The sequence below is a fragment of the Guillardia theta genome, assembly GCF_000315625.1.
Source record: "Guillardia theta CCMP2712 unplaced genomic scaffold GUITHscaffold_45, whole genome shotgun sequence".
NCBI classification, from domain to species: domain Eukaryota; class Cryptophyceae; order Pyrenomonadales; family Geminigeraceae; genus Guillardia; species Guillardia theta.
In genome coordinates, this window is record NW_005434629.1 from 184859 (window position 1) to 211265 (window position 26407).

General features: G+C 52.1%; 9 protein-coding genes and 2 non-coding genes across 11 annotated transcripts in view; 4 read left to right on the forward strand and 7 right to left on the reverse strand.

Moving 5' to 3' along the window:
- GUITHDRAFT_140341 (hypothetical protein) overlaps positions 1–2391 on the reverse strand; it is a gene marked incomplete at both ends in the record, with an annotated part of 3252 nt that extends 861 nt beyond the window's left edge. The window contains 10 exons of the mRNA XM_005830498.1: positions 52–102; positions 146–238; positions 414–533; positions 640–747; positions 1236–1376; positions 1422–1482; positions 1676–1837; positions 1887–1925; positions 1947–2143; positions 2200–2391. Of these exons, the coding sequence (XP_005830555.1) occupies positions 52–102; positions 146–238; positions 414–533; positions 640–747; positions 1236–1376; positions 1422–1482; positions 1676–1837; positions 1887–1925; positions 1947–2143; positions 2200–2391 (1164 nt within the window). The remainder of the gene's footprint in view (positions 1–51; positions 103–145; positions 239–413; positions 534–639; positions 748–1235; positions 1377–1421; positions 1483–1675; positions 1838–1886; positions 1926–1946; positions 2144–2199) is intronic.
- An 806-nt stretch (positions 2392–3197) lies between these two features.
- Positions 3198–3579, forward strand: GUITHDRAFT_110381 (hypothetical protein; the record flags this gene model as incomplete). Its single annotated transcript, XM_005830499.1, has 3 exons — positions 3198–3234; positions 3274–3356; positions 3403–3579. 3 exons carry the CDS (start codon positions 3198–3200, stop codon positions 3577–3579), a joined length of 297 nt encoding a protein of 98 aa, XP_005830556.1.
- Positions 3580–3727: 148 nt separating this feature from the next.
- Positions 3728–5582, reverse strand: GUITHDRAFT_110382 (hypothetical protein; the record flags this gene model as incomplete). The annotated part of the gene is made up of 9 exons (XM_005830500.1): positions 3728–3801; positions 3994–4056; positions 4103–4207; positions 4263–4575; positions 4636–4751; positions 4801–5036; positions 5092–5186; positions 5233–5377; positions 5425–5582. 9 exons carry the CDS (start codon positions 5580–5582, stop codon positions 3728–3730), a joined length of 1305 nt encoding a protein of 434 aa, XP_005830557.1.
- Positions 5583–8856: 3274 nt separating this feature from the next.
- On the reverse strand, positions 8857–10496 carry GUITHDRAFT_110383 (hypothetical protein; the record flags this gene model as incomplete). The annotated part of the gene is made up of 12 exons (XM_005830501.1): positions 8857–8951; positions 9030–9094; positions 9151–9203; positions 9271–9327; positions 9375–9437; positions 9486–9557; positions 9607–9694; positions 9738–9778; positions 9827–9885; positions 9940–10018; positions 10187–10263; positions 10319–10496. The coding sequence occupies 12 exons, from the start codon at positions 10494–10496 to the stop codon at positions 8857–8859; spliced, it is 927 nt and encodes a 308-aa protein (XP_005830558.1).
- An 858-nt stretch (positions 10497–11354) lies between these two features.
- GUITHDRAFT_110384 (hypothetical protein) lies at positions 11355–12254 on the forward strand (the record flags this gene model as incomplete). The annotated part of the gene is made up of 1 exon (XM_005830502.1): positions 11355–12254. One exon carries the CDS (start codon positions 11355–11357, stop codon positions 12252–12254), a length of 900 nt encoding a protein of 299 aa, XP_005830559.1.
- A 1154-nt stretch (positions 12255–13408) lies between these two features.
- On the forward strand, positions 13409–14495 carry GUITHDRAFT_110385 (hypothetical protein; the record flags this gene model as incomplete). Its single annotated transcript, XM_005830503.1, has 6 exons — positions 13409–13534; positions 13580–13721; positions 13772–14092; positions 14188–14281; positions 14336–14367; positions 14413–14495. The coding sequence occupies 6 exons, from the start codon at positions 13409–13411 to the stop codon at positions 14493–14495; spliced, it is 798 nt and encodes a 265-aa protein (XP_005830560.1).
- Positions 14496–16087: 1592 nt separating this feature from the next.
- On the reverse strand, positions 16088–17144 carry GUITHDRAFT_163797 (hypothetical protein; the record flags this gene model as incomplete). The annotated part of the gene is made up of 7 exons (XM_005830504.1): positions 16088–16150; positions 16204–16270; positions 16323–16371; positions 16436–16592; positions 16640–16692; positions 16755–17055; positions 17078–17144. Coding segments are annotated over 7 exons (756 nt in total), but the record flags the coding sequence as incomplete, so codon positions are not given.
- A 305-nt stretch (positions 17145–17449) lies between these two features.
- GUITHDRAFT_t61 lies at positions 17450–17531 on the reverse strand. The gene has a single exon. It is a non-coding gene; the product is annotated as a tRNA-Ser (tRNA).
- Positions 17532–17543: 12 nt separating this feature from the next.
- Positions 17544–17616, reverse strand: GUITHDRAFT_t60. The gene has a single exon. It is a non-coding gene; the product is annotated as a tRNA-Thr (tRNA).
- Positions 17617–18572: 956 nt separating this feature from the next.
- On the forward strand, positions 18573–23109 carry GUITHDRAFT_110387 (hypothetical protein; the record flags this gene model as incomplete). The annotated part of the gene is made up of 23 exons (XM_005830505.1): positions 18573–19041; positions 19095–19302; positions 19348–19428; positions 19481–19589; positions 19649–19678; positions 19724–19813; positions 19853–19963; positions 20015–20065; positions 20123–20209; positions 20252–20512; positions 20565–20704; positions 20757–20807; positions 20857–21427; positions 21468–21594; positions 21645–21712; positions 21762–21845; positions 21898–22069; positions 22120–22185; positions 22242–22360; positions 22409–22511; positions 22562–22821; positions 22878–22944; positions 22997–23109. The coding sequence occupies 23 exons, from the start codon at positions 18573–18575 to the stop codon at positions 23107–23109; spliced, it is 3438 nt and encodes a 1145-aa protein (XP_005830562.1).
- Positions 23110–24577: 1468 nt separating this feature from the next.
- GUITHDRAFT_153211 (hypothetical protein) lies at positions 24578–25780 on the reverse strand. Its single transcript, XM_005830506.1, has 3 exons — positions 25654–25780; positions 25349–25432; positions 24578–25112 (listed from the first exon to the last, which is right to left on the reverse strand). Exons 1-3 carry the CDS (start codon positions 25687–25689, stop codon positions 25053–25055), a joined length of 180 nt encoding a protein of 59 aa, XP_005830563.1. The 5' UTR covers positions 25690–25780; the 3' UTR covers positions 24578–25052.
- Between the last annotated feature and the right edge of the window lie 627 nt (positions 25781–26407).

Genomic DNA, 26407 nt, shown 5'->3' on the forward strand with positions numbered 1-26407 from the left:
GGGCGAGGGCGAGGGAGAGGGAGAGGGAGAGGGAGAGGGAGAGGAGGATACCTGCAGCTCTTTCTTTTTCTCTTGCTCGAGCTCTTCAATCGCCTCCATGAGCTGCCGGTTTTGTCATTCTCTCCCCGTCCTCCTCCCTCCTCACCTCAGAGATTTCCCCGTCCTTGGCTGCCAGCGAGCCTTCAAGGTCATTCATCCTCTCCTGCATCACTTCGATCTGCTCGGTGAACACGCTGATCTGCAAACAGAAACTTTCACATCTCCTCCTCCTCCTCCTCCTCCTCCTCCCTCCCTCCCACCCTACCCCTTCGCCCCTTGCTCCCCCTTCCCCAACTTCCTTGCTCTCCCTCCCCCCTTGCTCCGCATCCCCAGTTTCTCTCTCCCCCCCCCTTTGCTGCTCCTCTTTCTCGTACCTGGCTCTGGTACATGCTCTGAATCCCCTCCCTGCTCTTCTCGTTGGTAGAATGCAGTTCTCTCTGCTGCTCCCTCCACAGCTCCTTCTGCTCCGAGAGCGCCTGCTGCCACTGGCTCTCCTGCGAACTTTGTCACGCACATCCCCCCTTGCTCCTTCCCCCCCTCTCGCACTCTCCCCTTCCCTCTTCATCCCCTTCCCTCTACTTCCTCTTCTCCACGGCTCACCGCCAGCAGGAGCGCTGCTTGCGACTCTGATCGCGCTCTCTCCAGCTCTAGTGTTGCTTCCTCCACTTGCTCCACCAGCTTCTCCTTATCGGCCAGCAGCCTCTCCACCTGCTGCTGCTCTCACACGCTGATGAGGAAGCACAAGGGGAAGTAGATTGAGGATGAGCGACCACTGAGAAAGAGGAGAAAATAGGGAGTAGGGGGAAGGGGAAGGGCGGGGAGGAAGAGGCGGAGGTTGAGGAGAGGAGGGTAAAGGAGGAGGAAGAGGATAAATGAACACAGGAAGAGCAGGAGAAGAGGAAGAGGAGGAGGAAAAGGAGGAGGAGGTGTTGGTGGTGGAGAATATACGAAGACAGGAAGAGGAGGAGGAGAGGAGGAGGAGGAGGATAAACGAAGACAGGAAGAGGAGGAGGAGAGGAGGAGGAGGATTCGACCTCGGCACGGAGTCGGGCGCCCGCTGCCTCCATCTCAGCCTCTCTCTGCCGCAGAGCCCTCATCCCCTCCTCTTCTCGGCTCTGTATGTTGAAGACTTCTTCCCTCAATCTCCCTGCCAACCACCCTAGTGGTAAGTTTTTCCTCCCCACCCACCAAGTGACCTCACCCAGCTCCTTGGCCTTCGACTCCTCCTCCTCCTGCATGTGAGCTTGCAGCGCATGCATCTCGCTCTTCTGCCGCTCCAACATCTCGCGAGCCCCGTCGCACTCCTCCCGCTTCCTTTCCAGCTCACTCTCCAGCTCCTGCGCTCCTGTGAGCCCCAGGAGGGAACGAGGGCCTCCTCTCACCTGGATCTTTGCGTGTGCTTCTCTCACTGCGCTCGACATCTCGCCGATCGCCCTTGACTGCCTGCAACCAACTCCGTCAAACTCTCTCCCTCCCTGGCCTTTCTTCTCCTTCCCTCCCTGATCCGCTCCCACCTTAACCCCTGCACCAAACCAACCAACGTATCCGTCCTCCTCTGTGCTCCTTCTCTCTCTCCCTCGCTCTCTCCCCCGCCCCCCGTCCCATCCTCCCCCTTCTCCGTCCTCCTGTTTCTTACTTGGCTTCCATCTCCATGTAGAGGGTGAGAGACTGCTGCAGAGACAGGTTTTCCTTCCCCAGCTCCAACATCTGATCTCTCGTTTCCTCGCTCTGGCTATTGGCTCTTTCAACATCCGACATGTAGCTCGCTCGCTCTGCCTCATACTTCTGCATCAAGTCCCTGGCAAACTCTCCTCAGCCCGAGCATGTTTCCCTGTAGAGGCTCGTACCTCTCAACCTCCTTCCTCTCCATTTCACTCGCTTCCAACCTACTCTCCAACGTCAAGCACCTCCCTTCGAGCTCCTTTCTTTCCAGATGCATCTCTTCTTGCAGTTTCAGGAATTTCTCTTGTTCCTGCTGCAGCTGAGAGTCTAGACATGCGATCCTGTGCTCGTATTGAGACCGGATTTCAATCAGTTCTGCTTCGAGTTTCCTCTGCTCTTCTTCTGCTTGTATCTTGAGCTTGTCGAATCGGGAAACAAGCTCCTGAGGATGAGTTTCACAGAACGCCTCATCGATCAAATATTCCCAGGTCTCCTTACCTGCTCTCTAGCCAGCGCTTCTTTTTCTCGTTGCTCAAGAAATCCCTTCTCCTGCTGAAGGATCGCTATCCGTCGTTCGTACTCCTTCTTGTCTTTGATGCTCCTTTGCACTATCTTGTGAACATCTTCTTCCATAATTTCCTGTGAATCAAGTTTCCAATCGTTTTCATTGATGATGTCGAAAGACTCCATTGCTCCAATCAACTACGCTGATGACCTGTCGATCAACCTGTCTCTGCGATTCTGTTCCAAGATGACGGAAGTTTGATGACTTTCTTACTCTGCTGTGTTGTTCAGCGTAGGACGAAACTCTCTCTGTGTTGTATGTCACTCCTTCCTTCTTCCCGTTCCTTCTCCTCGTTTCTCCTCTTCCTCTTCCTCTTCCTCCTCAAGCCATATGCCGTTATGCTCACACCTCACCACCCCCACCCACCAAAACTACCCCACTCAGGTGCTACTCTCGAACTTGCTGTGTCATAACCCCTTCTCTTCAGCACCAAAATACCCCCAATTGATAATTTTTTTAGCCCCCACCCCTTTCAAAACACCTTACCTAAGGGCCCTACCCACCCCCTAGAAGCCCAGCAGATACCTACAGCTTCTGTCTACACGCCTGGTCCGTTGATTCAAAATGCCGACAGCAGGTGAAGTCCGAGGAGAGCGGCGACGAGGGAGGAGGAAGATGAAGAGAGAGGAGGGAGAAGGTTACATGTAGAGTAGAAGTGAAGAAGAGAAGGCATACACGGCGAGGGAGAGAGAAAATGAAGACAGCTTCCTTGAAGGAAAACGAACCCACAACTGGGTAGGTATGACCGATGTACATATGGCAGAAAGAGGATGTCGATAACAGAAACAGGAGCATTAGAAAATGAAGATTGTGATGTAAGACGGTGTTTTGATTGCATGCGATGGAGATGTGCAGTGAGGTTTCAGTTTTCTTGAAAACGGCAATTACTGTATTTTGTTCTCCTGCCATTTGGGACAGCTGAGCAGCAGAAATGAAACTCTCTCTGTCTCTATTGCTCTTAGTTCCAAGTATCGCTTCTCTAAAATCTGACTATTTTAACTGTGCAGTAACGAACAATGTTGTTCCAACCAAGGGCAATGAGGTTGAAACTTTCTTCGATGCGTCGAATCCTGCCATCGGCGACATGACAGTAAAGTGTTCTATGTGAAAGGTATCTTTGTTGATTGCGTCCTCAGATCGAAGAGCTCCTAGAATCTGTCTATGAGAAAGAAGTCCAGAGAATCTTGGCTGAGGCAGAAAAAATGCAGGAGAAGTTGAGGGAGAAGGCAAATGAAGCCAAGGAGATTTTGTTAGCCAAGCCGACCAAGGAGAATGAGGAAAAACTTGAGTCTTTGATTTCCATCTGTGCATAATGGGGTAAGAGAGTATTTTCGTGTGCTTTACAAATATATTTACAAGGGCTTCAAGGCATCTAATCCAACTCATCTACATCCAGTGCCTTGCGAGCTCTTTCCCTCTCCCTGTGTATACATTAAATTTGACGATGAGAACCAATAAAACTTACTTGGAGATCTGCTGTTTCTGCCGTAGAAGTGCCTTGATTTCCTCACTCAGCTTGATGACAGCTGGGTCTTCTGCGAGATCAGGTCGTCACTGAAATGAATCTGATAAGAAACGAGCCTACTTGGAAGGAGGACAAGAGCCTTGTTTATACAGACATCAGCTTCCTCCTCCCGATTCAGCTGTTTGCTGGCGTCAGCACGTTTGATACCTCGCTCTTGCTCAGTTCGATACCTGCACAAGCGCCTTTGCCTTTCGATAAAGACCTTTAGGTAGCTTCTCGTCGAGCTCAAGAGCTTTCGAACAATCGTCACAAGCCTGCTCCAACACTGACCAGCACCGAGTCAGAGGTGGACGGTTGTACACTGAAGATACCTTTAGATCCTCCTTGGGGGGAAAGCATAAGTCGAGCTAGTGCTCTGTTGCTGTAGAGGACAGGGTCGTCGGGGTTCAAGTCAATCGCAAGAGTGTACTTGGCAACTGAGCACGTCAGTCAGCGTCACTTCATTCATTCCAGTCTCGCATTGCAGGATACCTGCGCCTTCAAGATCGCCGTCCTTGAGCAGAGCATTCCCCTCTGTGCGGTATTCTATCGCAGCTTTGACATCATCCTCATTCCTTCGCCTGTGCTGATTGCTCTTGCTTGCTTGCGAATCGCAAGGCGCATGCATGCTTTGCGAGCGAGTTTCTTCTACTGGCTTCTTCGAAAGTGGGGAATCATTTCCTGCTGAATTGTTGTTCCTGTCCTGCCACTTTGCGCCGTACATGAGAGCGTTCTTCTCTAGCTTCTTCGCGGAATCGCTAGCGATTTGATCCTCTGCAGTGGGCCAACGCCCGAAATCTTCTAGCTGTAAGAAGTCAAACCAGTCAAAGGGGAACAATAATGTGTCACTCATGCAGTAACTGACCAACGTGGTTGCGAGCTTCCTCTCCTCTTCAGATATGTCTTCAAGCTTCTTCCACTGATCGAAGGCTTCTAGAACCTTCTTGGACACGTGAAGGACTTTGTCCTTTGTGTACAAAGCTGTTGAAGACGTTAAATGAGCTCAGATGGGTCGCACTCAATCGCTCACCTCGGACCCAAGACAGAAAGAAGGCCAAGATTCTCAAGGCGGTGTAGCTCCCCCCGGGGTAAGAATTCCTCATGTTGGCCAACAGGTTCGGTATCATTTCTCCTTTGTTCATCTGAAACAGACGCTTGTGGATCTCGGAATCAATGTTCTTCGTGTTCAACCAGTCGATGTTGTCATTCTGGTCAGTCAAGAGAGACAAGGTTTCCATAGCTTGAGAGCGCAAGTAGAGATTCTTGCTAAAAGCAATTCTCGTCAACATCCATGAATTGAAGGATGTCAAGCCATGCTTACTCAATCAAGAGCTTCGATAAGGCTGAATAGCCTCCCGACATGATGAAGATTCTTGCTAACTTCCATTCCCTGCAGTGCCGCAGATATAGCATGGGCTAGTATACATGTCACGAGCGTGCAGGACGATCAAGTTCCATTCACCATGGCAGAAGTGAGCGTCTTTGTGACGGATTTGTCTTTCTGTGCATTCTCGTTCGAGACGGCGAGCAAGGACGGGTAAAGCGAGATTTCCTCGTCCGTGGGCCAGAAAAGGATCTGTCTGACCTGGGCGTCGGCAAGGTTTCGACTTTTGCAGGCTGTTAGAGATGATGAAGTGAAAGCGTTTGGGTATACCTTAGGACCGTTTGCATTGCCGATGTGGGAGGTTGGTCGAAGTGCTTTTGCATGGCGGCTATGACGTCATGTGCAACTTCACCATCCCTCTCTTCCTTGCCGAAACAATCCTCTAGGATGGTGTTGGTTACATGGAGGAACCGCTCTTCATCCCTCATCCTCCTGTCCTTCAATCAGCTTGCATCTTGATTAAAAATCCGCCATGGGCACGTCGGAGATTGCTAATGTCCGTTGCAGAAAAAAATCTGATTCACAAAACAAAAACAAAACAAAACCTTCACCGCTTTATGCTAACAACAACTGGTGTTGTCTACAACCCCAAACCTCACCTCTACTTCTGCGAGCAAAGACTGATCGATGTATATCTATCTATCTGCATATCATCATCTATCTACCTCTCTCCTCCTCTCTCCTCTCCTCGCTCACGTCACCTCTACACTCATTTCCCCTGAGGCTGTCGGTTCTCCCTGCGCACACCGCATCCCCGTTACACATCCGTTACACTCGTTATGACAGCATGGCCGCCTCACGGAGGAGCGGCTCAGCGGCTGCGGCCTGCCGCAGTGCCAGGCCCGGGCACGGCCGTGCCGCACCGGCCCGATAGTCTGGAAGGCTAAGACATTGACAATCGATGATCAGGCTGCAATCTGCATTGCAAAGAATCCAGGAAAAAAGAGTTTGGCTAAACCCATTGACATCAAGAGGTTGCGGAAGTTTCCTAAGACAACTTGTGGAAGAGAATACCCCGGGCCCGGCGTTAACGTACAATATGTACAGACTCGGACCTCGAAGACGGTTCAACGGTTGGCTGATCGGACCGGGAGTCATGACAAAATCACTCCCAGATCGGACTTGCCGAGCCCACTGACAGTGAAAACTTGTGACTGAGAAATTGTAACTGTTCTGGAACGGTACGGTACTCCATTCCGACTATTCGATGCAGGAATGACGGACCATTTCTTTTCTCTCTCTCTTTCTTTTCTCCTCATTCTCTCTCTCTTCTCTCTTCCCGGAGTCCTTCTCACTATCTCTTAACCTTTTTCTTTCTCCTATCCCGGCCCCCCGAGTCCTTCCAGTCTCTGTTCAAGTATCTTCCTATCCTTGCTCTGCTTATAAATACTCTTATCTCAGAAGTCAATCATACTAGTAGTACCTACAGTACCGTACCTCAGTGCTCTACTAACTTCCGACTACTCAGTGCATACCGTAGTACAATCCATCACCCGGTGGTCTTGCCGGCGCCGGGCGGCCCGGCCCGGTTGCCCGCAGCCCCGGCCCCGGCCCCGGGCCCCCCGGGACTCGGAGGGGCTGGCACTGATCGAACGGAACGGCGTGCCGGGCCCGGGTCTCAGCAGCCTGGCCCTCTCATCGGATCCGAGTCACGGCGATGTCACTCCTGGAACTGTCTGATAATTAGCTTAACTTACTTTGAGTAAACTTGACTGGAGAGATCAGTATCACGGTACGATTATTACTCATCAAGAAGGTAGATATAACCATGGGCTACGATGACAGGGCTGGGCCCGGGGGGTCGGAACTGGTTTTTAAAATGAAAACCCCGGGAGACCCCTTCACATGACTGGGGAGCTCCCACGATAGGAGGGGTACTTCTTTGCCCATACTGAGGGGCACCTGTCACTGCCAGGTTCCGCCGCCGAGCGAGTGTGTAGGCCCGGGGCCGCAGCCTCTTCGAGTCGCCTGTAGTAAACCGAGTTATAAAATTGTACCAGGTACTGAAGGAGCCGGCGTGATACCGGGAGATGCCGATCCAGGGGATGCAAGGAGCAGGGCACGAGGCAGAGACGGGAGGGAGGAGGGAGGGGGTCACAGGGGCAGGGGCCGAGAGGGGGACGGAGGGAAGGGAGGACGGCTGTTGTAGGGGAGTAGGAAGGGACTTAGAGCCATGAGGCTGTTGTGGTGAGGGAGATGGGGGAGAGAGGGTGTAGTTGTTGTTTGTTCGGCAAGACGGTTGCAGGGAAGATGTTTAGAGGGCGGCAGACTAGCGTGAGATCTCCTTTGGTGGAGACTTTTATTGTGAAATCAGAAGAGCAATCTAAGATGTGACTTGTACATACATGTTGTGCTGATGGCCCTCGAAAGCCTCACCTGGGATGATTGAATCTTGTCAAATCCGATTGTTCCGATTTATTATGCAAAGCATTTTTTCCTGAATGATATTTTCAGATCCACTCAACTTCCGCTTCAATTGATTGAGAAAGTTAGGAATAGGTAAGACGCTTGCACAACGAAGTCGATCCACATCAAGCGCAATGAGCGACTGATCGTGAAAGCAAATACATAGGCGCAAGAGGTTGTATCTCGTCGCTGCTTCTCCTTGTCATTCAAGTCACTGTCATGCAGATTCGATGCATCCTTCCGATCATCATGCTATGATTCAGCCTGAGCCCAGAAAGACTCATGTCGTTCCGACAGAGATTGTGAGTGAAGAACACATCCAACAGTTTTCACACCTGAGCTTGTTCTCCGCGTTGTTGACGCACTATGGCAGATCGATGTCTTGAAGGCAAACTGCGAGATGAAAAAGGGTATTTGAAATCCCTGACTTCCTCACGATCTGATTCTTGGACGCCAGCGAATGAAACGCACCAAGTGGAGTTGGAGCATATGGAACATTCGAGCCCAAGGTTCTCTCTGCACTTGGCAGCGAGACCATAAACCTCTGACGCGTCTTGCAAAGTTTGACAGATACCACAGGACAAACTTGCCCAGAGCAGTCCGACAGTTCTCAAACTGTTTCGCCCAATGACCGTTTCTTTCTGAACAAGTCAGCAAACAGCGCATTTGATAATGTTGATTCCAACGATTCGCACATTGTGACTTTGAAGACGTTTACAAACAGACAGCCTGCTGCAATCAACGTTGCTTTTAAAGCCAAACAATTGGACACGAATCTTTGCGATGCCCGTACACCGTCAAACGATTCAACATACATGTTTGTGTCGTCGAAATCTCAGGTAGCTTCGCCTGATGGTTGGATGAGACTCGTCTCAGCTGCAGAAAAAAGTAGCTGTTCTAGCAGCTATTTGTCTGGAGATAGAGAATGGAAATTCAATAGCATCTGCCGACAATCTAAGGATGAGGTTGCCGATGAATGGGACTCAGTTCTGCAAGGCATAAGTAGGATGGAATCGAGCTTGCCTTGCTCTCAAGGCAGAGCTGAGGAAGAGGCTTCTCCGTTGCGGATTGCACATGATGATGTCATGATGGGGAATAATGCGGAGACATACGACGTTCACGAAGAAACAACGACAGCAGACAATTTTATGTCAGGGTGGTTTTGTGCGAGGGCAAACTGTTTCGTAGGAATGTCGCTTTCATGTTGTAGTTTACAGGCAACTTCTTCTATTCCCGGCTTCCAGATGTTTAGGGTTTGCTTCTCTGGCAAACGTTGAAAAATGGCTGCGATTTCTATTACTTGAGCATCGTGATGTTGAAGCATTGTAGAATAATCTTGGTGACAAAAGTAGCAGCTTTCTTCTTTCTTGCGTGTTTGGCTTTGCACGACACTACGTAGAGAATCAAGGTTTTGTTTAGCACTTGAAGTAAACATGTGTATTGTTTCCAACTTTAATCACATGCTCAACCTTTCCTTCGGAGTAAGGAAAGGATTTCCAGATAGTTCGGTTCGTCGCCATTCAAAATTCCGTGCCTGTGACACATTTGTTGTAGTCAACGCAACGGGCGCAGGAGCAAGTGCCGAACAACCTGATTGCCAAGTCTATCATGACGAGAGCAGAGTTGGGTTTCCACATGTCAACCTGACGGCAATGAGGTCAGAGACATCGATCGTACGGTCTTCACTCTCAGCTGGCCACAACATCTCACCTGATCCGCCACTGACCGCATCGCTTCCTCTATCGGCATCTTCTGGAATGAATCCACCTGCTCCCCTCTTAGCCTGCGTCGCATCCCCAACACCCACAGCTCACCTCCCCATCGAGAGCTCTCGGCACGAAGTCTCGAGGTACCTCAAGATCGTAGCAGAAGAGCGTCTGCGGGGCTGAGGTCAATCATATTCATCTCGGAGGGTTTCATCCTACCTTGGGAGACAGGCCCTTGTTCGTGGCGTACATGTAGCTGACAGCTCCGACGGGCCTCGCTGTTGCTGCTACCTGAACGTCTCAAGTCATAGGAGCTACAACTGCCATCAAACTCTTTCACCTGCTGGGGGATTCCGGCTTCCTCTTCGCATTCTTTGACCACGTTCTCGGTCAGTGAAAGCCCCTGCGGCTGCCCTCCGGCAACGCATCTGCGGTACCGTTAGCAAGGGCCTCACGGCTCCAGTGCCCTACTGATCAAGTTTCCCCGGGTAAGTCGCCTTGGTAAGAGCCCTCTGGTACAACCTCCATCACTCTGCCAGCCTCCTCAGCCTCTCCCTGACCTTGGCGATCCACACGCTCGTGCCTCGTTCCTCTCTCACGAGTACATTCACGTGGACTCCTGGCATCCGCGCGGCCAGGATCAGCATGTGAGGAAAGTGCCCTGCTCACTAACCGTACGCGGCAACCCCAAAGTACGGGACGCAACCCCGTTCAAGAAGGAGCGCGGGAGGCTTGTTGAAGGCAGAGGAGACCTGGAGGCAGGGTGAGGAGAAGCCTTCAATCAGCGGAACAACGGCACCTGCTGCAGCTCTCCCCGCCAGCCTCGCATCTCTCCTCTCTCAAACAAAACCTTAACCTGGGGTGGGGGGGAGGGGCACACGAACGTGTGTCAGAGTAGTTCATGGGGGATGGCGAGCAACCATGTCGTTGACCGCGGCCGATCGGTCATGCAGCTGAGGATGATCAGACAGAAGGTTCTCGTGCAGACCGACGTTTCCTGCCAGACGTCTCAGGGGAGGCGGGGCGCTCTCAAAGGTGCCATTGGGGCGAACCAGGCATGAACGAGGAGCCGTCTTCACTGCACTGGGGCCACTCGAAGGTGAAGACCTTCTGCTTGGTCTCAAGCTGGAGCGAATGCAGTCTTGTTGCAAACTCCTTTCTCAACCACCCTAGTTGTTCACTTTCAATGCTGAAGGGAATGAAATCTGTGGTCTTGTATGAGTTGAGCATCTGCCAAATCCGTAAATTCGACAGACAGCAGTGAGATGGATTACTTTGCAGTGGTCCAGCAAATTTTCTGTGTTCAAAACACGTTGATCACCATGCACTGAAGCCATGCATTTCCAACCATTATGCCGCCCATCCCTGTTGACTTTTGGTCTCGAACCATGATTTCTCCACACACGCACTTTCCACCCGAAAGCAGCGCAAGAAGCAATGGACTCTGCGAGAAAGATGCAGAACAATGTTGTTGTTCTACATTTCATCTGCAAGGAATGACAAGCATCAGATTTGAAAATAATCAAAATCGAGAAGGCCAGGTCATGATAACCAAGAAACTACTTTCAACCTCCTCACTCTATTCTCACATCAGATCGCTCTTTCATCCTCCTGATTCTCCAGCATTCTTCGCGCTCATTTCTCCTCCTGTCGTCTCCTATCGTCTCCTGCCCTCTCCTCTCCTCTCCTCGCTCTTGTGTCCTGCATGTGTTCTGCACTACTGCGCCTTCCCTTTCTGCTTCCCTTTCCCATTTACATCTGTTTTTTCTTTTTTTCTTTTTGTTTATTTTACAGTGTCAACTAATGACAACTCTCACTTTCGCGAAATTTATGAAATATTCCTTGAAAATTTTGAAAATATCTTTACAAATTTAATACAACTAAGTGAATTGATACCCGTCTTCATCAGTAGCGTGTACGGGCTGCGTTCTTTTACATAGAGGGAGGGGTGGTGGTTTGACTGGTCCGATGGTGGGGTGGGGGGGACGAAGGAGGATGATGGCACGGGGTTGGCAGGCGAGGGTATCGCCGAAGAAGGTGGGGCAGCGAGGATATGCGTTTGTGCTGGGACTTGTGGCTCTTGTAATCATGTACTACATGCTGGACCCGTTGTTCGATACCCTCCCTTCTGCTGCGGAGAGGATGAAGGGACGAGGGGAGTGCGTGCAAGGAAAGCTGGGAGGGGGGCGATACGCGATCGTAACCCTGATATCAAACTTCCAGATGAAGTACATCGAGAGTGCAGTCGTGTTGATCAGATCTATTAAGTGGTTCGGAAAGCTCCCCTGTGACTTTGAGTTCATCGTCTATGTGCTGGACACCGTCACCAAGCAGAAGTCCTACTTGGCCCATGCCTCGATCCTCACAGACGCTGGCTGGAAAATACAAGTTGTGCCTCTGATCCCTCCGCCAGAGTATGTGAATAGTCAGACATCAGAAGAGAAATTCCTCCCGATGTTTTCAAAGTTACACGTCTTCAATGCCACTTCCTATCGAGGCATCCTGTACCTGGACTCGGACGTCATGGTGTTGGGCCCGATATCAGAACTCTTCACGGACTACGTTACAAGGATGCAGGAGAAGAAGTCATATCTTGCATGGGTAAGAGATCAACCGCAGACAGACTTCCCAGGCTACAACTGTGGTGTGATGCTTGTTCGGCCGGATGCAACGGTGTTCGAATCCTTGGTGAAAGGGAGACTTGAGATCAAGAACTACAACCACCACTGGGCAGAGCAGGGCTACATGAATGAGTACTTTGTCCGGCACAGAGATGAAATGCTGGAGCTTCCTCCCAGGTTCAACGTCCTTGCCAACATTCCCACGGAAAACACGACGCTGTGGAAGGACTTGAAGCAAGATGTGAGGATATTGCACTTCACCATTGTGAAGCCTTTCTTCTTCTTGAGCCCGGTCGCTTGCTACGTGAAGAAGATAATGAGCTTCTGCTCCTCGTGGGAGTACGTCCGAGACGCAAAACCAACATGATGGGTGGGCTTGGCGCGTTTGGGCCCGTGAGTTACGTGCTTCACACTACACTTGCAACAGACTCATGAACGATGACGATGATGACCGTTTCTCAACCGGACAATGATATACTCTCATCTTGCATCAAAATGATGGAGAGATTGTCTTCGCATTCCCAGTCCAGTCAGCTCAGGGGGTGAAGAGAAATCTGGTCGATGCCTCGAAAGGCTTCAAATGACACACAGTCTTTCAGACTTTCTTGTCTCTTTCGCTTCATTACTGCAGTCTCGCTAATTTTTGATGATTAAACTCCATGTTGTTGTAACTTGGGAGCATTTTTCTGCACCTTCATGTTGTTGTAACTTGGGAGCATTTTTCTGCACCTTCATGTTGTTGTAACTTGGGAGCATTTTTCTGCACCTTCATGTTGTTGTAACTTGGGAGCATTTTTCTGCACCTCACTCTGTGTTGCTTCATTTCCCCTTCATTCCTCTAGTCATTTGGATAACACCGCAACATAAACATCCCTTTGCCTTGCTGTCGGTCCGCATTCCAAAAGCTCCTGCCTGCACAGACGCCATGGCTTGCGAGCAAGTGTTTGAGAGCATGCAGGGTTGACACAGGATTCATCGTTGTAAGATCCTCTCTTGCACTGAGACAACTTCGCTGCTATCTTCTCTCTGCATGTCAAACATGATTCTTTGACTGGATGCTGCATGAAGTTGACCCCCTCCTAGTCTTCCCTATCTTCCATCCTGCCTTGTCTTCTTCCCCTCCTCCTCCACGCGCACGCGCGAACTCCCTGACCCCTTCCCACTCCCCACTGTTGCCCCCAATCTTGTTTTCAGACTCGTGGAAAGGATTTGTCGGGGGCTTATCAAGAGGACGCAACGCTGAGGCAGACGAGGAGGAAGTGGAGGCGGAGAAAGAGGAGCCACAGAGGGCAGGAGGAGCATAGAGGCGCGTTGAGGGAGTCATGGCGACGAGGACGGGAGAGGGTGCGATGCTTCCGTCTCTCAAGTTTGATGCATGCTCCTGTTGCCACCAGAAGAGGTGAGCGAGAGTCTCCTTGAGTTGTCCTCTCTCCGTATCAGCTGACTCTTGTTTGTTCTACTCTGTGTTGCTTTCTTTGCTTTGTTGTGCATTATGAATGTTCTGTATTGTTGTGTATTGCAATGAATTGCTTTCTTGGTTTTGTTTTGGTTCGTTTGGTTGTCTGGGTTTTATGCAGAGGTTGGTGGACTCTGTGTCCGGGAGAGCTCTGCTTCCGCTTCCAGACCTCGGCTGAGCGGGGGCTTCAGGTAATGTGCCCCTGTGCGAGCTGAAAGGTGACGCGTGCTCGTTAGCAGGATGTGGTCACAGCGAGGATGGGGCAGTGCGGTCTGAACAAAGTGGACAAGAGTCTGCCGGACATGCAGGAACTGAGAAGGAGAGTCGAGACTCTTCGTAGCTGCTTGTTGACGACGTTCTTCTGCTCATCTGCAGCTGGTGGAGGAAGGGGACTCATCCTTTGTTGGCCCTGAATGTTGTTTGTACAGCTCTCGTGGGCGCGATCAGAAGAATGGGCAAGGTCCTCCCGCTGCCAGACCCAGCCTTGCTCTCGAGCCTCGGACTATCTCTCGGGTCTTTGTTCCTCTTCCGCAGAGTCCACAAGTTGTCTTGCGACGTCTCGCGCGCCCTTGGCTGTATCATGGGGTACGACCATTCTTCGGCTGTTCGAGTAGTGCGCGATGGATCAGTGAAGGAGGTAGAGGCCTCCCTGCTTGTCCCTGGCGACATGATCATCGTCTCTCGAGGGCACGTCTCGGCAGATTGCAGGATCTTGTCGGCTGAAGGGCTGGTAGTTGAGCCTGTCAGCGGTAAGACGGGAGGAGGAGGAGGAGGAGGAGGAGGAGGAGGAGGAGGAGGAGGAGGAGGAGGCCGTGAGATGGACGAGGCCTCATGGAGGTTTCAGGTACATCTTTCACGGCATCGACGGCGAGAGGGGAAGAAGATTCAGAGCCACGAGTGTCTGATTGTGCTGTGCTTGCACATTCAGAGGTTGTGGGGTAAGCACTTTTCTCAATGATGCTGAAGGAGCTGCGATGACAGTGACCTGACAGGGGCAGAGGGCTTGCAATGGTGACAAGGACAGGTAAGAAGAATGCTTGTACCCGACGTTTGGTGAAGAGTTAAGCAGGTGAAAACGTGAATGTGATCCGGGTCTTGTCTCGTCTCAACAAGTTGTCCATGTTGGAGCTAACTCTCATTGATGTGACATGAAACTCTTCAAACTCTTACAATCCTCCGCGCGTGACGTTTCGTGATCCCACATGCTCGATTCACATTCAGCTCATGCCACGTCAAGCCTTGAGCACTGCATGTCTTCATAGACCTTCGTTGTCGTCTTTGTGCTTCGCAATCGACCTGTGGCACGGTCAGGGATGCGGTACTATACAGTCCTGCTTTCCTTAGGTCAAGCATTATCTCTTCGTTTGTTCTGTTGAAGAACACCCCGTCGGATGCTCCCTGTTGCAAGTTACAAAAGATGATTTCAAGTTGTCGTCCTTGACAAAGTTTCAAGCATCTATTCTCTCGCCTTCCAAGCCCTCTCCCCTCCTATTCATCTTTCTTCTTTCTTGTCAGCTCTTTTCCCATCCTTCCCTCTCCTCCCCTGCCCTCCCCTGCCTTTCTCTGCCTATTCCTCTGCAACCGCAATCAACACAAGATTCTCGTAATCACCTCCCCCAATTCGTGACTGCTCTCTGACTGCCTGACAGCGAACTGCGACGCTGAGGAGGGGTCTTCACCGCCAGCTCCCTGCTCGTCAATGTTATGGCCGTTGAATACAACGTGAGAGGAAGGAGCGGGAGAGGGAGCGGGGAGAGGGACAGGCAAGGCTTGACCCATTCGATGCGCGGTGGAGGTTTCGCCGGCGATCTCTTGCTACGCAAACGTCTCACCCCTGGGGCTCTGCTCCGGTCTCGTTACCTTGCCCACTTCTCCATCACCTCCACCGCCTTGGAAGACTCGCCTAGCGGTAGGTCAGCCAATTTCTGAGGGAGCGGCTCTGCGCATCGACCTTGATCGAGGTACATCTGAAGTTGTTGGAGGGTCGACGATTCTGACGTATCCAATAATGACCCCTGCCCTCAGGGTCTCAGTGCTGAGATTCATTGTCAGTGACTTGCCTTGGGGAAGAGTTTCCTCCGAATCTCTTTTCTGATCTCGAAACGTGTCAAGTCGACAAGAAAAGGAAGAGACGGTTTGGCAGCAAGTAGACGAACAGGGAGGATGGATGAAACTAAATCAGCACCTGTACTTCCTGGCTTGCATTTCATACCCCGACTCATCTTGAAAAAGAAAAAAATCACGCACGCACACCATGGCCTGACAATCAAAAACCCACCCTCGACGACAATCTTAAGCACCTCATCTCTGTCAGGGATGAGCTGAAAGAAATCTCAACGGGCGCAATGACGAGCAAAAGCGACGGAAACCTGCAGACCGGTCTCTCTCAGGCAGCTCAGTTCACACCCGACTTGATCTTCAAAGAGCTGGAAATGCATGTGAGTACGTTAGGGACGTGCGGCAAACTTATCAACCGCTCCCAAGTCTCTCGGATGGAATTCTCCGTCCCTGTGACGGGTTCCAAGTATACAATCACACAAGCTCTTGTCCAGAGTGCAAGAATTCACCGCACAATGCAGGAAAGCTCTGTGTTATTCTATCTCATCAACATTCAGTAAGGATCAACAGCCCGAGCGCTACAACCTCTGAGATATGAACAAACCCTTCTGTTGTCAACCATAGTTCCATCTTCACAGCATTACAAGGGTGCCACGTCGAGGGAAAAGCTCTCACAGTCGTCTTCTCGTGAGTTATGAGAATGTACGGCCCAACATTCCTCCAGTACCAGTAGGGCCCCAGTAGGATTCCTGCACTCTCAGGTAAGCCACCGCTGTCGCTAGGAACGGTTCGAAACATCCACCCTCATCAGGCATGTAGAAGCCTTTTCCTTGCAGCAGAGCATCCACGAAAATTTTCCCGATGTTGTGCTGTCGAGGGAGACTTGTTGTAAGTTTCAACCAAGAAGGCAGATAAGCTCACAATGTATTCCGTCTCCGACCGTAAAGTGCAGTTTTGCCAGGGGCAATGCCTGCAGCACGGCAGTCAGGCAGCTTGCAAAGACAACTACCACTGATGGCGTCTAGCGGGTAGACCTGTCGGTCAGGATGCAGCTGGAGTCCGAGAACAAGAAGTACGAGCCTGCGTTTTCTTTCGGCATCATTCTCACGAGAGCATCAGGAGTGAGTCCATAGAAGCTTAACAACGTCTTGTGGTCAGTGTGCATGGCGACCAAGTGCTGGTCGCTGAGGCCTTGCCAACATGTGAGAAACTCTCGATCCTCTCAATCTCCTGCTCACCTCCTACGATAAACCTCCACTTACTCGCCGCAGTCCCTTCTGCGCCAGGCTCCCTGTGCAAGCCACGGGTTGGTGCGAGCCACGGGTTGGTCGAGTTTCGCCCATCACAACTTACCTAACATTACAAACGAAGTTCATGTCGTAGATATTTCGTCCTTGACTATCAAACTCCTCATCCGGTCTGACGTCAGGAAACGTGGGTCTGATTGCATCCAACGTCTCTTTCTTGAATTCCCTTGCCATCTCCTCCAACGTCGCATTTGACCCAGGGGCAAATCGGTACAAGAGAACGTTATCCGAGCTACTGCTCAGATCTAGATCGTCAGCACCTCCCCGCAGTCTTGAGACGGAGGTAACATCAGGACGAGACAGGGAAAGGGAGACAGGATGGCGTTCGAACCTAGTCCCCAAGGATCCTACAAGATATAACAAGTCAACCTTGAAGTCTGCAGGAAAAGACCAGAGAACCAAGGAGTGAAGAGTAGAGGATAGCAGCGGGGATCATCCTGTCTCATGGCTCCTCATGCGCTTTACTGTGAAACCATGCTGGTCGGCGGATCCTGGAGGATGGTCAGGCTGAATCGTTCTTGGATCTCCTCTCTTTAGAGCTGGATTCGCTGTGGACAACCTCACTCTCCCACCTCTCTCCGTCTCTGTCTCCCTCCCTCCCTCCCTCCCTCTCATCTGTCCCTCTCTGTCCCTCCCTCTTCCTCTCTCTCTCCCTCCTTCAGCACGCTTGCGCCATAATAAGGCGCATCGCCCAGACACGGAAAATATGATGGTGCTCTTGTAAAAGATAAAAAAGAAATTCGACATCGGTGAGATTCGAACTCACGCGGGGAGACCCCAGCAGATTTCGAGTCTGCCGCCTTAACCGCTCGGCCACGATGTCATCTCACGTCTGTGCCCCCACTGAGGATCGAACTCAGGACCTTTCGCTTACGAAGCGAACGCACTACCAACTGTGCTATGGAGGCAGCTCGCCTCAGAGCATCTTTTTGTCAATATATAACGTGGCATGTTTTTCATTTTAGCTCAGTGCCGCCCGGGCCGGCTTCTGAGCCCGGCTGCTCCGAGGCTTTCACTGATCAGGTTTGTCAGGCTCCCGGCGCAACTTTGAAACAGTGAATGTGAAGTTCAGCGCCGGGCAGCAGCAGACAGCGCCGGCCGCCGGGGCCGGGGGGGTCGGAGTCATGAACTCGGAAAGCGGGCGCCGCCCCGTACCGGCGGTCCGATCCGGCATCCCGGGCCGCCGCCGGCCGGGCCGGGCGTTACCGGTGGCTGAGCCTCCGAGGGTTGATGAGGGCAGTGGGGTGCTACTAGCCGACGGTACTACACTACCGTACTACAGTACGCCGTCACGAGGGGGGGTACTAGTAGGAGGAGTCGGGGAGGAGGGGTAGTCACGGTAGTACCGATTGAGGAGGACCTACCTTGAGGGTGACCTCCCGGCACATGTCTTGCCAACACTGTTCAAAATGAAAGCCGCTTAGCATGCTGCTTTGCTCCTCTCTCCTCGTGGCTCGAGACTGCCGCTCCCCTTCTAGCTGCTGTCTTGCACGCAGCTCCTTGCTCTCGCTCTGAACATCAGTTTATGTTACCTGGGACTATCTCTTCCCCTCGTTTCCGACCTGCTCTGCTGAGCTTGTTGTTTGTTTACTTTTGCCTTGCGTTTTTCAATTCTAATATGCAACAACGCTTTTTCTTCTTCGATCAATTTCTCATTTTCATGCTGTTCCCTCCTCACCTGCTGGATCTGTCTTTGGTACTTGAATCATCAACCTTGCCATGACTTTCAATATAAATGTCCTGCGATGTTGCACCCAAGTCCATCGAAAAATTGTTGTAAAATGATTTCGTGTGATTTATTGAAAGCGTGCTTTGACAACATCTCCACAGTCGATCGTTGGAGCAGAGTGAAATCTCTGTGAATATGTCCGGCGCTGAACCAACCGGAGTGCTTGCATCATTTCGTTCCATCCGGAAGATTTGGGAAGAGCGAGATTCAAAGAAGGACGGGACAAAGGAAGCGGTTACAAAGACTAATCCGCAGCTACCCCCACCTTCGCCATCCTCCAAATCACACCAAGACCCTTCCGCTGATCCCTTTCATCTGTATGGTTTCTCACTGCAAGAGGAAGCCGGTTCTGGTAGTACGAATATTCAGATCAAGAAGGTCGCGCGAGGCGGGATGGCAGACTTGGCGGGAGTTATCTTCCCAGGAGACAAGGTCTTGGAAGTCAACGGGATTGACGTCAGGGATTGGCCTCTAGACAAAGTGAGCATGGCGATATCCTTGGATCCCTCTCAGTTGAAGACTGATCTCCAGGTTTACCCGCTCATGTCCGAGGAGCGCTGCGGACTGCTCCTGCGCCTCTCGTTACAGAGGATCGGGTTCGAAGGTGGGGAGCTCTTGTGCTGTCGCCTGTTGGTACTGACGCTGTCAAATATTCAGACTGTATCAAAGTAGAGCTGGACGGCAGACCGAAGGGAAAGGCTGCTGGGGAACAGCAAGGGGCTGTGGAATCAGATCCTCCCAGGAACCAGGGTATGCCTCATGAGGAAACAATGACGGCAAACAATTTATCCGAGCGGGAACAACCCATGGATGACGACGAGAATAGTGAAGATCGTACAAGCACAATCCGAAACTACAAGACGCGGTGATCTTGCCTTCTTCACATCAGCAGCAGCTGATGCTTTGTAAGGATCCAAGAGCTGTCTTATGAGCTTGAAGAAGCACACGTCTCGACAGCGCAACACTCGAAAAAACTCGAAGAACTTTTCAGGTTTGCATCGCATCTGTTCATGTCAATCGATAGCTGACCTGTACATGGAAAGGTTGTCTTCTCAAAAGGACGAAACAATCAAAGAGTTGAAGGACACTGTGAGGAGCTTGCATCTCAAACTTGAACAAGCCTCCACCAACGTGTTGCCAGACTCCGAGCAGGTCGTGAACATTCGTTGCTTCCTCTGCCTTACTGCATTTGTAACCGAATCAATGTTCAGACGGCATACAAGTCGGAGGATAACGCTAAGGTACAATGGCGGCAAAACTAAGATGCGTTCTGACGTGCAATTCAGATCGCTGAGCTCATGTCTGAGAACAACAAACTTCGTCAAGAGTTAGAGAGGCTCTCGTTACACGATCGACAAGTTGACGATTTGCCGGAGGTAGACTAAGTGTGGCAAGTGCAGTCTGACCATGATCAGGTTCGAGAGTACAAGTTACAGTTGATAGAAAAGAGTGCAAAGCTACAAGAGCTTGAGAGTGAATGCGCGAGTCTGAAGAGAAACAATGTGATTCAAGCCGTGGAGCTGCAGGTGTTGATGCTCTAACGGCTCTGATTACATCACGATTTATTTGTTTGGAAGGAATTACATGATCACATCTCGGGGATGGAGAAGCAAACACAAGCTCTCCAGGTGACGAAACTCACACTGGTCTGTCAAAGATATTGATGCCGTCTCGATGGGATGTAGAACCAACTGTTTCCTCCTCTTCCACCACTTGGAATCATCCAGGAAGTTCCTTTTGACGACTTGTTGGAGGAGGATGACAAGCTCAGGGTAAGCAGCATGGTGTCGCATGACCTTGTGAGACCTTTGCAGGCGATGATTCTAGCTGATGAAGCACTCGGCAAAGCACAACAAGAGATCACCATGTTGAAGCAGAACGAGAATCAAAGGAAAGAGCTCGAGTATCTCTACATGATTGCACAGGATGAGATTTCACAACTGAGGAACGAGATGCAATTGTATCAAAGTAGTCAGCACCGTTCCGAACCAAGTGAAGCATTGATTCATGAGCTACAAACTTTGAGGATGCAGAATTCTGCTTTGACCGAAGAAATGAATACAGCCAAGGAGCAGGTGAACATGAACAGTAGAGAAAACGAATTTTGTTGAGCTGACCAGTTGAAAGATTTCTTATCTGGAGGATCAAGCTTCGGAGATTGAAAGACTGAAGGCCAGCAACCTTACTTTGGAGTACAGCAAACGCAAACTAGAGGAGCTCTTGGAAATCGGCCAACAGAACTATGACATGTATGCCTCTTCTAGAAGGTTGACAAAACAACCCCAAGGTTCAGACTTGCTGATGTGCATTGTGCCTGAGAGCTAAGAAGATGATAGGTCAAGGTGTGCATGATATCAAGGAGCTTGAAAGGTGCATGTTTTTTGTAGTTGTCGGAGTTTTTACTTAACGATGTTGCTAGTGTCATGCAAGAGATTGCTGAAGTTGAGGGCATGTTGGTTGCTCTGATTCAAGAGAAGTTATCCCCGGCTGATGAGGCAAATCTGGGTGAAAGTGAAGAAGCGCTGCAACGACAAGACGTGCAGCCTTGCCTGTCCCTGTGCTCAGACAGGCTGAAGAAGCTTGTGGAATCCTTGAAGCACAAGGTCGAAGCCTCCTGGACCCCGGGGTCTGATCAGAGCTCTCCCTCGGAGCGTGGGCCCCATGGCGCGGCTCCCCCAGTGAAGCATCATCCCATCGAGTCTGCCCTTGAGATAGAGCAGCTGCTTGTGCAGATTCACGACCTACACATGGAGAACGACAGGATCAAGACGCTGCTCGAGCAGAAGTCGCAGGCCTACGTCGAGTCCCAGAGCTCGTACTCCAGCTGCAGCCTACCACCGTTGCTGACGTGGGACGTTTGCAGGCTGGCAGCCGCTCAAAACCACTTACAGGCGGTGATGGCGAAGTACGAGGGTTCCAATCCCTCCAGTCCCCTCGTGCTGTCTCCTCAGAGCCCTTCTGACGCTCTCTACATGCCCCAGGAGCTTCAGGTCCTTGTGGCTCCCACTGACTCATCTCATCATGTTTCAGGAGCGCTTCACCAAGTTTGACAGGCAAGTGAAGGAGCTCAAGAAACAGCTCGAAGCGGAGCGAGCTCGGAGGATCCAGCTAGAAGAATCCTCTGCTGCGAACGCGTCGGAGCCATCGGCTGCGACAGGTCAGCTGCATCATGCTGTGACGGCAGTCGTGAACCGACATCGCCCTCAGAGTACTCAGCAAGGATGTTCGAGTCTGTGGTCTTCGAGAAGAGGGTGTTGACCGAGGAGCTTGACGAGGTCTCTTGCAGTTCCCCTGCCTGCCCGCACTGACCTTGCTTGCTCGCAGTTGCGTGAGGAGAAGCGTTTCCTTGAGAGGTGCCTCACTGATGCCAGGATTGAGGCTGGGCGGTTGGAGACTGAGAACAAGGAGGTACCTCGCTGTGTTGTTTTCTGCCCAGGAGCTGCTGACCCGGTCGGTGCAGTTAAGCCAAGGTCTGCACGACTGCCAGATGTCGCTCGCCAAGATGGAGGGCAAGTGGAAGGCTGCGCAATCGCGAATCACAAGCCTGGAGAAGGAGATTCAGATGAAGAACACTGAAGTGTTCTCGGTCACAGAAGAGGTCAAGCGGATGCGTCAAAATGTCATTCAGAATGGTCGTGCTTCCTGCTCCTCTGCCGTTGACGCTGATTGGTCTTCTGCTCAGACTCTCAGGCAGAGTTGGAGAACAAGACTTTGCGGGATGAGCTAAAGTTTTACAAGGAAGAGAATGGTGACTTGTCATTGTGTGTTGTTCCGGTTCTTGTAGCGGCTTACTATCAACTCCAGTCACGCTTAAGAATGAGATTCAAGAATGCAATCAGAAGCTGGCAGACCACAGGAAAGAGATCGAGCAATGGTACACCAACTTCGACGACAACTACAACAAGTGTAAAGATGACCTCAAGGTGGTTTTTGAGCTCGGGACGTTTTGAGCTCGTGACGGGCGTCTGCAGGAGAAGGAGGAGGAGCTTTCGAGAGTCGCGAAGGAGATCAACGAGCTGAAGGAAGCGATCAACGCGAAAGAAGCGGCCATGGGTCAGAAGGAGCACAAGATGGGTCAGGCTGTCTCTCCCCCTTCCAGCGTCTCTTCTCACCCTCCCCTTCAGGCATCCTGGCAGATCAACTCAAGACGCAGAAGGAGCGGACGCTCAAGGCTGAAGCGCGAGCTTCTCAGGCTGAGGAGCAGCTGGCAAGCATCTTCTCGGAGCAGTCGAACGACTTCCGCTCCATGGACGAGCTGAGCTCGAGATACAAGGAGCTCAAGGAGCACAGCCTCGAGCTCCAGGCTGAGCTGAGCAGCAAGCAGATCGAGCTGGCCGTGACAATCGAGAAGAAGGACAGCGCCATCAGCTCACTGCAGACGATGGTGAGCTCGACCTGAGCATGACTCCTCCTCTCATGTGACTGACCTCTCCCTCCAAGAAATCCAAGTTGGACAAGAGCATGGAGCAGATCGAGGTGCTCAACAACTACATCCGAAGCATTCATGGTGCTGCCATGATGCCGCATGCTCCGCGCTGCCGTCTTGACGCCTGACGCAGGCAACATGGAGCTGGTCAATGTGCCGCCCCATCACCTTCATGAGAACACCATGCCCAACAACCTTGCGACGTGGAGCCCTGAGCCAGCGACGAGAAGAACAACGATGATGTGATAGATCCTAGTCCCCCTTGTGCTTTACTGTATACCTCTACTGCCCTCCGAGTCGATCATCCGGGATCTCAAGCCTCCCGACCTTAGGCTCTCGTTCCTCTCACGGCCCAGCCTGACTGTTCTCTGACGCTGGTCAGGCACAGACCGTCCGATTGCGGCAGTGCATTGACCACCGGCCGGTCGTCATGCGGCAGCCTCGGGCCGGGGTCCGGGGGGTCGGAACACTGAGCCTGGCAGTGAGTCAGAGTCCGGGGCGAGTCACGGTAGGGCTAACTTAAGCCTTACGTACGTTCATGGACTGTAAAATAAAAAAAGAGAAAGAAAAAGGCAAAATGAAAAAGGCAAAATCTACGACTGCACGCGTGTCTATGCAGACGCGAAGGAAAGGAGCGCAGTGAGAGGAGGAAGAGGAAGAGGAAGAGGAAGAAGAAGAGGCAGTCATAGGAGAGGAGACGTACAAGGAAAAGAGCAGGCGAATAGATCAGGTTGGTTGTACAGCCGAACTCAGGTCCTACATGGTGCAAGGGGATAAAGTTGATGCCCCCAGCGTGTCGGGGGATGGCAGGGAGGACACGAAGGACGTCGGTGCTGCTCTTGATAGTTGTCTCAGCATCCTGATAGACAGAACCTCCGACGACCGAGACATCACAAGCGTGTGCAGCAAACTCTCTGCCATGGCAACGCGGTGCAGCGAGTCGGACATCGAGATCTTCCGTAGACTAGGAGGCATAACTGCTCTTAGCAGAGTCCTCAAGAGGCCAGACCTTGACAGCGACATGGCTGAAGCAGCAGCAGCAGCGCTAACAAAGCTCTCGCTCCCTCTCACGCGCCGCCCGGAGAGCAAGACTCTGGAGTTCCATCATCATTCCATCACCATTAGGGAGCTCGAGTACTGCGAGACAGGAACCGCCTACAACATCTGGACAGCCGCGTTGGTGATGTGCAGCTGGGCAGTAGAGAACAATGAGCTGAAGGCGGAATTGGAGGGTGGGAGGAGGGTCCTGGAGCTGGGGAGTGGTCTGGGTCTTGTAGGAAGCCTGCTGTCGAAGATGGGTGGAGACGTCACGTTCAGCGACTTCGTTCCTAAAGTTCTTGAGAACCTCGAGGAGACCGTGATGGTGAACAAGCTGAGGGGACGAGTGGTCTCGTTGAACTGGGAGAAGGAGGCCGAGACGAGGGGCAAGGAAGCGTCGAGCGCGTCGTGGTACGGAGGGTGTGTGGACGAAGGCGAGATCACGAGGTTTGCGCATCTGGACGAGGGGGAGATGTTCGACGTGATTGTTGGTACGGACATCTGCTATGAATCCGATCACCCTGAGGTCCGATCCTGCCATCTCTTGCTCTTTGTGAGGCCAGAAGGAGGAGAGAGGGGCTGACGAGCGTTGACAGTTGCTGCGTGCCGTTGTGTCGAGGAGGCTGAAGCGAGGTGGCGAGGACTGGGAGGAGGGGGAAGATGATGGTGATGGGATGAGCAGGAGGCAAACTCTTCATTCTCAACGCTGTGAGGTCCTTGGAGATTCATCGTCGCCTTGTCGACCTCCTGGGGAGCATGTGCAGGTACTGCTTATTCTCCTCGTCTGCCCTTTGCCCGCCACACGCTCCCCCCACTTCCCTTGTCCTCCTTCCTTCTCCTGTTCTCTCTGCTCCTTGCCTTATCTGCGATCAGATCGGTGACAACAGAGAGCATCAACAGCGAAGAAGGCAAGTACGCGGTGAGTCCAGCTGCCTTGCTTCGGCTGGCTGATCGTTGACAGGTCAACATCAACGAGTACGGGTGCACACAGCACAGCAGGTACTATGCCGGAGGCATGCAATTGATTACAGCATTGCGATGACACATCCTCGTCATTGCCTTCGTCCTCGTCCTTGTTCGCGTCCTTGTCCTTGTCCTTTCCTTGTCCCTGTCGTCCTCGTCCTTGCTCCCCATTCTCTGCATGTGGTCATTCAAACATCTCGCGGGTATCCATCGTAGTCTTCCATGGCCTGGTCCGGGATTGCTCCCATCTGCGAGGGATCGAGATAAGAAATTGAATGCGAGAGGAGGTTTGCAGGAGGCGAGAAGTAAGGTGAAGCAGGCTAGGGGACGAGGAGGAGGGAGAGGGAAGAGGGAGAGGAGAGCGAAAGAGAATGAGGAGGGAGAGGAGAGCAAACGAGAATGAGGAGGGAGAGGAGAAGGGAAGGAGGCGTGTAGAGTAGGAAGGAGCACGAGCGAGGAGGGAAGGAGAGGAAATGCGTCTCACATCCGTATTGTTAAAAAGGTTCGGGTTGAAGTTCTCGAGAACCGTCAGAGTGTCGTGCAGGATAGTCGTCGACTTCAGCTCCTCCTGCGCGTTACCAACTTTACACCCCATCCTCCCCATCTTGTTTCTCTTCTCCCACTCCCTCATTTCCCCTTGACTCCACCTCCCTCGTTACTTTCTGCTGTCTTCTTCCCCTCTCCCCTCTCCCCTCTCCCCTCCCTCTTTCCCATGTCCCTTCTCCTGCCTCTAACCTCGAACCTCCCTCCTCTTCTCCCTCCCCAGCCTCCTCCTCTCTTCATCCTCACATTGTAGCTTGGATAGGAAGCTTCAAACTCTTCCATGGTGAAGTTCCGTTCCATGGGAACAAATCCCTTTCTCGCCGACCGGACAGGCTCCAACCCGACAACAACACCAGGTCGAGGTGTGTTGTACCTTGACAAGGATCTTGTGAGGCCACGAACGGGGAGGACGGAGGAGAAGGAGGGAGAGAGGAGCAGTGAAGAAGGAGGAGAGAGGAAGAGTGGAGGATGCGAGACGAAGTGAAGAGTTGGGCGAGAGGGAGAGGAGGAGGAGAGGTGGAGATTTGGTCACCAGACGGGGACGGAGACATTGCAGCTGGACACATAGAGCTTGGCTGCGACGGCGCCATGATCCGAGGCGAAGGACCCCAGAGCGTTGGGTCCAAGTACGGAATTGTTGACGGATACAACAGCACTGCTCTGAATGTTAGGAGAAAGAAAGGGACGAAGGGAGGAGAGCGAAGGATTCCAAGAAGAGAAGGAGAATGAGAAAAATAACGAAAGGATGGATAGGAAACTATGGGGATAGATGGGAAATGATGCCGATGGAGGGTAAGGGGAGCCGAGGGAAGGGAGGGAGGGGGAGGGAGGGGAGGGGAGGGAGGGGAGGGAGGGGAAGGAGGGGAGGGAGGGAGGAGGGAGGGAGGGAGGGAGGGAGGGAGGGAGGAGGGAGGGAGGGAGGGGAGGAGGGAGGGGAGGGAGGGAGGAGGGAGGGGAGGGAGGAGGAGGGAGGGAGGGAGGGGAGGGAGGGAAGGGAGGG

Coding starts and splice junctions, on each gene's coding strand:
- GUITHDRAFT_153211 (XM_005830506.1), bottom strand. CDS start 25,689: ATGGAAGAGTTTGAAGCTTCCTATCCAAGCTACAAT. Junction 25,433..25,653: donor CTTCCTATCCAAGCTACAAT/GTGAGGATGAAG, acceptor GGTAACGCGCAG/GAGGAGCTGAAGTCGACGAC. Junction 25,113..25,348: donor ACCTTTTTAACAATACGGAT/GTGAGACGCATT, acceptor GATCCCTCGCAG/ATGGGAGCAATCCCGGACCA.